Raw genomic sequence first — 12,252 nt, forward strand, 5'->3', positions numbered from 1 at the left:
ACACTCAGTGCTATTCCCCATCTCCAGCACCAAGGAGAGACACTCTGATTGCATCTCCAGGGACGAAGAGAGATGCGCTGACGTGAGACACTAGGCATGGTTCACCATTGTCGGTGCCTAGGAAGAAACAAGGCCAATCACCAACACAGATTGGCAAGACATGGAGATACAACCAGAGTGCAACCTGGCTAGGGCCACCCTGTGGCACTGGCATTCCATGCCGTGCCATTGACTCCAGTCCCAGAAAGGGAGCCATTAAGTCCTGCACTGATAGACTCACCACTGCGAGAGAGGCACCAGAGCCCCACAATCCTACACGTGCCATTGACACTGGAGGCCTTCATGGCAGTGAGAGACTTACTGGTGCTACTGGTACTGTCATCTCCAGCCTTATGGGAACTTTCAAGGGAGGCACCGAAGGACAGACCACTGCAAGCTCGAGGCCACAGATAGTTTCAAAGGGGAAACAAGCCATGATGGTACAGTCCCAGTCCCCTCCCCCTCCTGGCACCAGTCTACACTGGTATCCAGAGGGATCCTCAGAGATGGACTCGGAGGTGGGGTCTTACGTCCCATGAAGAAGCCGACATCATAAGTCTAGACACTATCCGGCTATGGACCCAAGTCAAGGGGTCTGACCAGCGGTGTGGCCACCAGGGCAGTGGCAGTTCCCCATGCAATGGCCTTTCTGGAAGCCCTGGGCATTCCCAGCGCAACCCGGGTCCCATTCCAGGAGGTCATATTTGGTGGGTTCAGAGCCCGGATCACCTCCACCACCAGAACGTGATCCAAACCCTGGTACCGAGGCCACTGTCGTGTATCAGGAAACTGCACCGTGGGACCTGGTGGGTGCCAAAGGCAAAGAGCAGGGCTCAGTGCCAGTCCAAGCATCCTCCTTCTCTTTCCCAGATGAAGCAGTCATAGGAACTGATGTTGTGCCCCCACAGGGGGATTATAAGGCACATCAAGAGCTCCTAAGGAGGGTAGCTCAAAACCTGGGGATCCAAGTGGAGGAAATTAGGGAATCCTCCCATCTCTTGTGGACATATTGCCAGCAACGAGCCCCATGAGAGTGGCGCTGGCCCTGAATGATGCCATCATGGACCCTATCAAGGTATTGTGGCAGACCCTGGCATCCCTTCAGCCAACGGCAAAAAGGACTGAGAGGAAATATTTTGTCCTGGCAAAAGGGTTTGAGTTCCTGTACATAAACACACCACCAAGTTCATTGGAGGTGTCAGCTGAGCGGGAAAGGCAGGGCCAACAGGGACCAACACCTAAGGCCAGGAAGGTCTATTCAACAGGGGGTCACCAGCTCAGGATTGCCAACCATCAGGGACTCCTGAGCAGATACGATTTCAAATCCTGGAACTCTATGAAAAAGTTTAAGGAGTTGCTACCTCAGGAAGCAAGACGAGAGTTTGCAGCTCTCTTTGCATTGGACTCGTCAGCCTGCTCTATGGCTTCAGCAGTCACTATGTGCAGGAGCTCGTGGCTTCAATCCTCGGGCTTGCCACATGAGGTCCAATAAACTCTGCAGGACCTCCCCTTTGAGGGTACATCGCTCTTTTCTGAGCAGACGGGTTCTAAACTACACAGCTTGAAGGACTCGAGCTACACTTAAATCCTTGGGCCTTCACACTCCAGCCCCAGTGAGGAAGCATTATAGGCCACAGCTGGTGGTTTGCTTCTTCCCCCACCTGTTTGACAAGACTATAGTAGGAGAAGGAGCAGGGGCTACAGGATGAGACCTCCGACAGAGTCTTCATCTGCATCTGCAACCCCCAGACCCTTGGCAGGGTTAAAGCAGGAATATTGATGGTACGCTCGGAGATGACATGCCAGGACAGTGCATGGATCCAGGTTCCCCAATTTTTGTAAACCGGTTTTCCCACTTCTATCGGGTGTGGGCCTGTAACACCTCAGATCAATGGGTGCTATGCACGATAGCACTGGGATACACCCTTCAGTTTTGTTGTACCCCTCCCCATCCCTCTTCAGGGACCTTTCTCATGAGCAGTTTCTAGCCCAGGAGGTGCAGTCTCTCCTAAGGGTAGGCGCAGTGGAGGAGGTTCCACCAGAGCGAAGGGGCCGAGGGTTCTATTCCTGCTATTTCCTAATCTAGAAAGCCAACAGTGGTCTCAGACCGATTCTGGATCTGCAAAACTTCAACAAATTCACGAAGAAGCTGAAGTTCTGCATGCTTTCCTTGGCCTCCATCATTCCATCCTTGGATCCGGGGGACTGGTATGCCACCCTCGACTTAAAGGATGCTTATTTCCACATTGCCATCTTTCAGAAACACAGAAGATTTTTCAGATTTGTTGTCAACCAGATGCACTACCAATTTATGGTGCTCCTGTTCGGTCTCTCAGTGTTCCCTCACATGTTCACAAAATGCTTGGCAGTAGTTGCGGCCTTTCTCTCAAGAAGCAGGGGGTCCAGGTCTATCTCGGCAACTGGCTGGTAAAAGGTCGGTCCAGACATCAGATAGAGGCAGACGTGAGTCTAATTCAGTCAATCTTCCAGGATTTGAGTCTGCTCATAAATGCGCAGAAATCCACCTTCTTCCTGGTCCGATGAATTCTACCCTCTGGGGCAATTCTGGACAGAGGCCAGGGGTTCTCTCCTAGATGCACACTTCCAAGCATTAAAAAGGCTTATAGTGGTTGCACCAGCTAGCAGTTTGCGCAGGAGTCCCTTTCTCAAGACCAAACCATCAGTGTCCCTCATCTCAGATGCATCCGCAATGGGATGGGGAGCTCACTTGGGGTCCCTCAAAACTCAGGGCCTCTGTTCTCTGGAAGAACTTTTGTTACACATCAGTGTCAGAGAGCTCAGGGCAGTTCCCCTGGCCTGTAGGGCAGGTGCATGTCAGTCCTCACAGACAACACAACAGCCATGAACCATATCAACAGGCAGGGTGTAATGCACTCCTCTCACCTGTGCCAGGAGGCACTTCATTTATGGGAAATTGCATAGCCCACTTGATTCACCTCAAGGCCTCCTACCTGCTGGGTTCTCAGAGCGAGCTAGCAGAGCACCTCAGTAGGGTCTTCTCCAACCATTATGAATGGGTCCATTCATCCAGAGGTCCTACAAGTCATCTTGTGGAAGTAGGGAGCTCCCCAAATAGATCTATTTGCAACCAAGCACAACAAGAAGTGTCTCGAATTCTGCTCCCTTCCGGGCCACAGACTAGGATATCTGACAAACGCCTTCCTCTTGCCTGGACAGGTCATCTGTTCTATGCATTTCCACCCACTCCTCTCATACGTGAGGTTTTGCTAAGGATCAGATGGGACAGAGCGCAAGTCATCTTGATAACCCCAGCCTGGCCATCACAGCACTGGTTCACTATGCTCATGAACCTGTCAGTGGAAACGCCAATTTGGCTACCTCAGGTTCCAGATTTGATTTCCCAGGACCACAGCTGCCTGTGTCACCCGAATCTCAAGTCGCTTAATCTCATGGCCTGGAAGCTCCATGACTGAACCCCTCAGAGCTAGCATGCTCCAGTCTGGTTTGAGAAGTTCTTCTAGGGAGCAGAAAGCCATTCACTAGACCTACATATCTGGCAAAGTGGAAAAGGTTCTCCATCTGGTCAACACGGAAAGGTGTCTCACCCACGTGGTCATCAGTAGCATTCATTCTGAAGCAGCAAGGGCTATAGTGTCATCAATTAGAGTCCACCTAGCTGCTATTTCAGCATTTCACCATGAGTGAATGGCCAGTCTGTCTTTGCAAACTCGATTTGTAGTTGTTTTCTGAAGGGGCTGGACAGACTGTACCCCCAGCTACAATGACCAGTTCCATTTAACCTGGTGGTGTCAAGGTTTATGGGTCCTCCATTCGATCCCTTGGCAACGTGTTCTCTTCCCTACTTGTCCTAGAAGGTGGCGTTCTGGGGGTCCATTACTTCAGCTAGGAGGCTCTTGGAGATTAGGGCCCTCACCTCAGAACCTTCATACACTGTATTCTTCAAGGACAAGGTCCAGCTGTGTCCTTATCCATGCTTCCTCCCGAGGGTAGTTTCACAATTCCATAGTAACCAGGAAATGTTCCTTCTGGTCTTCTATCTGAAACCACATACCAAGAGCCAGGAGCAGAGACTTCACTCACTAGATGTCAGACGTGCACTGGCTTTCTACATAGAAAGGACTAAATAATTTCGGAAAACTATTCAACTGTTTGTGGCAATTGCAGATAGGATGAAAGGCTCTCCAGTCTCAGCCCAGAGAATTTCACCCTGGATAACCTCTTGTATTCACACGTTATGACCTGGCAAAGGTCCTTGTTCTGGCCCTGACGGCACATCTCACTAGGGCACAGGCATCTTCAGCTGCATTCATGGTATAGGTCCCTATCCAGGACATCTGTAGAGCAGCAAAGTGGTCTTTAGTCCACACTTTTTTGCATCTCACTATGCCATCAGTCAGCAGGCCAGAGATGATGTTGGATTTGACAGAGAGGTGCTATAGGCTGCTTTTCAGTGAACTCCGAACCCATCTCCTACACCTGCTTGGGAGTCACATATATTGGAATGGACATGAGCAAGTGCTTGAAGAAGAAAAAACTGTTACCAACCCTTCCGTAACTGTTCAATATGTGTTGCTCATATCCATTCCAAAACCCATCCTCCTATCCCTCTGTTGGAGTTAGCCAACAAGAAAGAACTGGGGGGTAGTGAGTGCCCTTAATACCAGCGCTATGAGAACATGACTCCAGGGAGCACTAGAGCTGATCCGACAGATACCACTGCGGGGGAAATTTTCCAGCAGCGGTGCCTAGAACGAGCACACACCTACATTGGAATGGACATAGGCAACACATCTTGAACAATGATTACAGAAGGTTAGTAACCATTTTTTATGTGGTGAGTATCCTAGTTGCAATATGTTGCTCATATCCATTCCAAAACCCATCTTCCTATCCCTCTGTTGGACACCCCCGTAGAGCTCCTAGAGTTCATAGGAGCTGATCTAGACTCATTACAGGTGAGGGCACGCCTACCAGAGCACTAGTTCCAAAGCTTGTCCAGGCAGTACAAACCAGCTCTCAAATATCAGCTAGACACTACCTCCAACTCCTTGGGCATACGGCTGCAGGCATGTCTGTAATATCTCATGCCAGACTTCACATGTCCAAACATGGTTCAGCTCGGTCTACAGGACAAACAGTGACAGACTAGACAAACCTCTGTCACTGCCCACTAAAGTTAAACATTTCCTGGACTAGTGGAAAGACCCAGAAAATGTCTGCACGGGGATCTCCTTCTCACAACCTTCCCTATCACTACTTCTCACTACCGCTGCATCCCGCATGGGGTAGGGCGCACATCTCAGCAATCCTACGACACAAGGTAAGTGGTCATCCACAGACATATCTCTTCACATCAACCTCCTTGAACTCAGAGCAGTCAGGAATACCTGCCCCCACTTCTTTCTGATAATCAAGAGTCTTGACAAACAATATAGCATGTATGTACTACATAAATTGTCGGGGAGGTGCCAGATTGCCCTCCCTTTGCACAGAAGCACTAAAGCTATGGAACTGGTGCATTTCCCACAGTGTCACAATAGCAGCAGCATGCCTTCCAGGAGTACTGAACACGAGAGCGGACAGTTGCAGCCATAAGTTCCCACACAACCACAAATGTGAGATGAACTCAACAGTACTACATGACATATTCTGACACTGATGGAAAGCAACTATAGACCTGTTAGCCACTTACCTGACCAAGAAATGTCCATGCTACTGCTCCAGAACAGGCCTCGGGCAGCATTCCTTAGGGGATGCTCTCTTTCTATGGGTCAAGGACCTTGTATACACCTTTCTCTGGTTCCCTCTATTATCAAAAGACCTGTTTACAAATAAAAAAAGAGAGCAAATGTCTTATTGATTGCTCCCTCCTGCCTGAGACAGACATGGTACCCTTAGGTGGACACATTGCCACTTGTGACAGCTATCTCCCTTCAACCCACTCCATGCCTCCTCTTGTGGAACGAGGGACACACTCTCCACCCCAACCTACGGACACTCTGACTCGAGGCTGGGTCCTTCATGGTTCCAGCACATAGAAAGATTCTGCTCTGAGGAGGTACAGGAAGTGTTACTACACAGTAGGAAATCAGCTACCTGTCGTACTTTCCTGCAAAAGTGGACCAGGTTTCAGACTTGGTGTAATTCAAGATAAATTTCCCTGTCTTCTTCTACTCTTCCAATGGTCCTAGATTATATACTGACTCTCAAGAAATCAGGACTTTCTCTTAGCTAACTCAGATTTCACCTAGTGGCCATAGCAGCCTTCCATCAACAAATATAGAGGGATACTCAGTGCTCACACCCAACTACAAAATGATTCCTCAAGGTAAACCTTTCCCCAACCCAGACATCCCACCCCAACATAGAATCTAAACTTAATACTGAAAAGCCTGAGTAAGCCATCCTTTGAACTCATGGCCCCTTGTTAGGTCAAAAACCTGTCTATTAAGACAGCATTCTTGGTGGCAATCACCTTGACAAGGAGAATAAGGGAGATAGCAGCATTTATGGCACATCCCCTTAATACATTATTTTTTGGTGATAAGGTTACTCTCAAACCACACCCAAAGTTCATCCCCAAGGTGACCTTGTCTTTTCACATAAACCAGCTGATTTACTTCCAGACCTTTTACCCTAAGCCTCACTGTGATAACAGGGAGATTACTCTGCACACACTAGACATTAGAAGAGCCCTGGCCTTTTACCTGGACAGAACAAAGGCCTTTAGGAAATCTCCTAAACTTTTCCTCTCCACTGCAGAAAGGTCTAAAGGCACAGCAATATCGTCCCAGATACTCTCCAAATGGGTCTCAAACTGTGTCAAACACAGTGATCAGGTCACAACACCATACCTCCATCCAGAATCTGCTCACACTCCACTAAGTCAGTTTCCTCCTCTGTCACCTTCCTCAAGAATGTCCTTATCTCAGAAATCTGCAGAGCAGCAACCTGGGCATCTGCACATATCTTCACAGAACACTATGTGATTACTGAGGACTGCTTCAGTTCTGCAGTATTGTCATCCATAATTGACTCAACTCCAAAGCCTCAGCCACCCATTAGGGATACTGCTCAGGAGTCAACTACAGTGGAGCACCCATAGGGACGCTACTTGAAGAAGAGGAAGTTACTCACCTGGTGCAGTAACGATGATTCTTTGAGATGTATATCTGTATGGGTGCTCCATGACCCTCCCTCCTCCCCTCTGCTTTGGAGTTCTTGTCAAGGACTCTAGTAGAGAAGAAACTGAGGCGGGTTTGCCTGCACAGCACTGGTTAGCTGCGGACAGCACAAGTGTGGGCCAAAGGGATACTGCTATAAAAGTTCTCTGAGCAGCAGCACAGGGATGCAAGCGCAGCTACAGTGGAGCACCCATAGGGAGAGACAGCTTGAAGAACCATTGTTACTGCACAAGGTGAGTAACTTCCTCTTTAAGAATTATGTCACAATCACATGTATTTCTTCTCCTGGTGAAGGCAAATCATTTTCTCTTTACATTGCACAAGTTAATGAGTGATTTGGAGTTAAGGCTCTTAAGCTGCCTTGTGGTTCAAAATCCAGCAAAGCACCCCTTATGTTCAGGCCATTCTGTCTCTTAATAAGGGGGCATTGCAGGGTGGGGCACTTTATTTTCCTTGTATTTTATGCATGTCCAAAATGAGCCGCCACTTGACATGTCATGGAGCAATTAATGCTGCAGTGCTTCCTGGGAGCTGTAGTAAGTAGGGGTTGTGCTGGCTATCCCTGCTGTGCTAGGTTAGCAGACTGGCATGGGATTTTAAATAATTTCTGATGGCCTGTCCCCTGGGGCTGCTGTGAGGGGGTCTGTCCTTTCCCTTCTTGAGCCTTTCTTGACAATACAGGCACAAACAGGGGAAGATTAACCAGCTATCAACCTCCTGCTGCCAGGCTTTGCAACAATCTGAGCAGGACAGTCTGCCTACATTCAGAACCTGCTTCAGGGGAAAGGGACAGGCACGGGCAGGGAAAAGTTGAGAGGGTGTGAGGAACTAGGGGCAGGAGGGAGCACTAGGATTTCAGTAACTGGGGAGGTGAAGATGGGGGAACCTGTAGCCTAGGCTCAGAGACACTGCCCCTTGTAGGAGAGATGTCCAAGTGCCTGTTGGCCGAAGGCTGGGGTACTGCTCTGCTGACAGAAGGCAAGGGGTCACTTGGGGTGGCAACCCTGCCTCACACTGCCCCAGGCAGCACCAATCAGACATGGCCTTGAGGCCCCTGCCACCCCCCTTGCGGCCTCCACAGTCTGGGTCTCCGCCTGGGCCTGTAGGCCCTACGCGAGCTCGGCTCTCCTCTGCTCCTGCCTACGTGCGTGGCAAGTGTGTGCGGCTCCCGCCTAGAGGGCTGAGTATCGATTGCTCTGCAGGTGACTGTTCCTATCTGGCTTTGTGGGTTCTGGTTCGGCGGCGGCCGCCTGGGCTGGCTCGGCGCTCGGCTGCCCCGCCTGGCTTGGAGTGGCCCCTGACTCGGCGCTCGGCTGTCCCGCCTTGTGGCCGCCCTGCATGTGCCGGACCCAAGATGGCGGCCTCCACCTCCTCGCCGCTGAAAGTGACAAAAGCGGCGGCGCCGCCGGGGCCCCGGGAGCGGGACGTGGAGCCTGAGCCGGAGGCGGTGCCCGAGACCGGTGAGGACCCCCCCTCACTCCACCCCCGGGCCTGGGCGCGGGAGCGGCCGCAGCCAGACGGGAGGGAGCCGGAATGGAGCAGGCCGGACCCCCCCGCCCCGGGCGGTGGCTGGTTCGGGTCTGGGTCTCAGCGGGTGTCTGAGCTCGCTCCTCGGCCCCTCCCGTTGGGGAAGGAGACACACTTCGCTGTAGTCCGTCCTCCCCCCGCCCGACAGGCCGTGCTAAGCGTTCCCCTGCTGCCGGGGGTGGCCTCTGCTCAGATAGCCTGGGCTTAGCACACTCCCCCGCCCCCCGGGGCTCCGTATAGCATCCCCCCGCTCCCGCCTGCCCTGACAGCCCGGGTGTAGCGCGCTCCCCTGGGGCTCTGTGTAGCACCCCCAGTCTGCACAGACAGCCCGGGTTTAGCGCGCTCTCCCGCACCACCTCTCCCCTCGGCTCTGCCCAGCGCCTCCCCGCACTGACAGCCCAGGCTCGGCACGCTCCCCTGCCCCCATCCCGGGGGGCTCTGCCAGATCACCCCCTACACTGACAGCCTGGGCTCAGTGTGATCCCCAGGGCTCTGCCCAGCGTGTTCCCCCTCTCCCAGACTGACAGCCTGGGCTTGCTTTTGTCCCCCCACCCCACCCTCCATTTGCACCGACAGACTAGGCTCACTCACCCTAGCTGTGCCTAGTTCACACACACACACACATACATACATACACACACAGTGACAGACTGGGCTTGCTCCCCCTGGACTGACAGACCAGGATCGCACACCCCCGCCGCCCCCTCACACACACACTATTAAACCAGGCTCAGTGCATTCCCTGTCCTCACCTTGGGGGCTCTGGCCTGCTTCCCCCCCCCCCACACTGACATGCTGGGCTCACTCCCCAGGTGCTGTACCTAGTTCCGCTCCCCCTTTCACATTGATGGGCCAAGCTCATTGCTCCCATCTCCGCCTCTTCTTTCACTTCTAGGAGGCTGTGTTGTCCTGCTAAACCCAGGGTTGTGAGTTCAATCCTTGAGGGGGCCATTTGGGGCAAAAATCTGTCTGGGGATTAGTCCTGCTTTGAGCAGGAGGTTGGACTAGATGACCTCCTGAGGTCCTTTCCAACCCTGATATTATATGATTCTTTCATGTTGTTGGATTTTATATATCACCATGATGCCCAAGCAGTAATCTCAGGGAGCAACATGAATATTTACCAACAAGAGCCTGTTAAAAGACACTGTTTTTGAATCATTTTAAAAAACTCTTGTCCTGTTGTGTCTCCAGCTAGTGAATGAGGCTGAGATATTTCTGCAGAAAGTGACTAGTCCCAGTTTGACGATATGAAACAGAACAGGGGAAATTGATGTCACCCTCAGAAACTTTCAGAGTTACAGAGACAGCTCTATAGTTAAATTTAACCAAAAGAAAAGGCTTGAGTCACTTTAATCTGTAAAACTAACTATAAAAACCAAGCCTATGCAGCAGTTTACCTTAGCATAACTGAAACAATTAGCCTTTTCCTGCTATATAATAAAGCAGCTAAAGCCCTACCTTGCATTTCCAAACTGACAGCTTCCTGTTTGATTTTTTTAACTATTGTTTAAAATATTTAAGAGACAAGGGAATAACTTTTATTGGACCAACTTTTGTTGGTGAAAGAGACCAGCTTTTGAGCACACACAGAACGTTTCTTAAGCTCAAAAGCTGGTCTCTTTCACCAACAGAAAATGGTCCAATAAAAACATTACCTCACCCACCATGTCTCTCTGATATCCTGGGCTACAACACTCCAAACAACACATTTAATATTTAAGGCATTTTAAAGAGCAGTGGCTTACTCCCCTGTAGCTGGACACGTTGCTACGAATTCCTTTTTGTGTTACAGTGCAGTTTTTCTCTAAACGACCATTAAGTTTTTGTTTTGTTTTATGGCTTCTAGAAGTAGGTAAAATAAAAGTGATTTTTATAAACTTCCCACATTTTATTTTGGAGATTTCTTGTTGCCCTGTCTGTTCGTGTCATCTTTAATATTTTCTGTCTGCTCCAATTTGGGATTCCACTGATCTCTGTGCCTCTGACCCATGGTTCCAGGCACCCTTCCATTCAAATACCCCTTCAAAACTTTTTTGATCCAGCTTGCTATCAGTAATCTCAGTTGTGCCACTGGGTGCTTCCCCTATCCTGCTGGCTCTCAATGAAAATAAAACAAACATTACAAACACAACATAAACAGTCCAACTGTCTGTAATTAATGCTCTCCCAGAAGCAATGTACCAATCCCGTTGTGTTTTCTCTTCCCTGTGGTCTATTGTCACTTCTTGTGCCTTTAGCCATCTAACCTGGTAATGTAAACACAACTAAGCATAGTTCTTGTGCTATGAACAGTCCTATTGATGTCCTGATAGTAAATGCTACACACGGTAGGAAGTGTTGGCAGGATTGTAATATCCTCAGGGCCAGGACCTGTTGGCTTGACTGTAAAACTCTGTGGACATCAGTGATGCTATGTAAACTAACAACTCACTAGCTATAGAGAAATGGTCAGAAACCCTCTTTTTGTTTTGTGTTGTACGATGCCAGGCTCAGTGGTGTCCTGATCCATGGCTGAGGCTCATTGGTCCTATCAGTCTAGAGACAAGAAGATATGGAATGTGTTTTGCGCTGTGTGGCGAATACCATCATTTCATACCACTCTTTGTTCCCTGAGTCACTGCTGATAGCATGGGAAGCTTACACTGAGAATTTCTGTATATTCCAATGCAGTGATGACTTAACCCCTTTATTTGCATCCGTGAGCTATAGTCCCTATTCTCTTAATGACCCAGGTCCAAAAGCATCTGTTTGCTGTAAACCTACCTATTAAAAACTTGTTTTTCTGTTAGTAGATAGTATTGACTGGGATATTTTTTCACTTCCATTCTTGGTGCCTGGTTGATAATATGGAGCTAATGAGTAACTTGTAGGGCATTTTAATCAAATGTGGAATGGTTTAACCTTTATTCACTGCTCCCCTTGAGTGAGTTTCATTAATGCTTTACTGTTTACAGCTCGGACTGAATGTTTCCTTCTCTCCCTGGCAGTTATGGCCTCTGAGGAGGAAGAAATGGTTGCCATGGAAGTCGGGTCACCACCCATCCCAAAGAAGAGTACTCCAGCCGGGCAATTGGATCAAACTCCAAACAGAATAGGGACCAAACTGTCTCCTGAACCTCCTGGAAACAAGCCAGACTCCCAGGATTCCAAAAGTGAGTACTTTTCAGATTAGGGCTCAACTTCATTCTGTAATTTGGCTCTGTAGCAGCTGGCCTCCCCTGCTTATGGGGAGGCACTTTCCTCAGCTATTTCAGAGGAATCCTGGGAGCCTTGTTTTGTTGTTCTTTGTTGCATGCAATTTTTTTTTCCCCTACATGAACAAATTATTGCCCAAGTCCATCACTTACAAGGCATCTTGCAGTTATGAACAAGCACACAAGAGTGGCCCTACAATAGCAAGTCAATGGGTGTGACAAAATGGGAAGATATCCATAAAGGAAGAACTCGATTATGATGATTTATTAGTGATCACACCGATGCCAGTCACTTTCCAAAA

The 12,252-nt window shown here is 49.6% G+C and overlaps 1 protein-coding gene across 7 annotated transcripts in view; it reads left to right on the forward strand.

The window, feature by feature from the left end:
* WIZ (WIZ zinc finger) overlaps positions 1–12,252 on the forward strand; it is a 151,894-nt gene that overhangs the window by 124,993 nt on the left and 14,649 nt on the right. For 4 of the 7 annotated variants that reach the window (XM_039513950.1, XM_039513954.1, XM_039513952.1 and 1 more), the window contains one exon: positions 11,744–11,908. In XM_039513950.1, the coding sequence (XP_039369884.1) occupies positions 11,744–11,908 (165 nt within the window). Of the gene's footprint in view, positions 1–8,428; positions 8,687–11,743; positions 11,909–12,252 lie in introns of all 7 variants that reach the window. The other 3 variants (XM_039513951.1, XM_039513948.1, XM_039513949.1) reach the window with 1 other exon arrangement.

This window comes from Mauremys reevesii, linkage group 25, assembly GCF_016161935.1.
Source record: "Mauremys reevesii isolate NIE-2019 linkage group 25, ASM1616193v1, whole genome shotgun sequence".
Lineage (NCBI taxonomy): Eukaryota > Metazoa > Chordata > Testudines > Geoemydidae > Mauremys > Mauremys reevesii.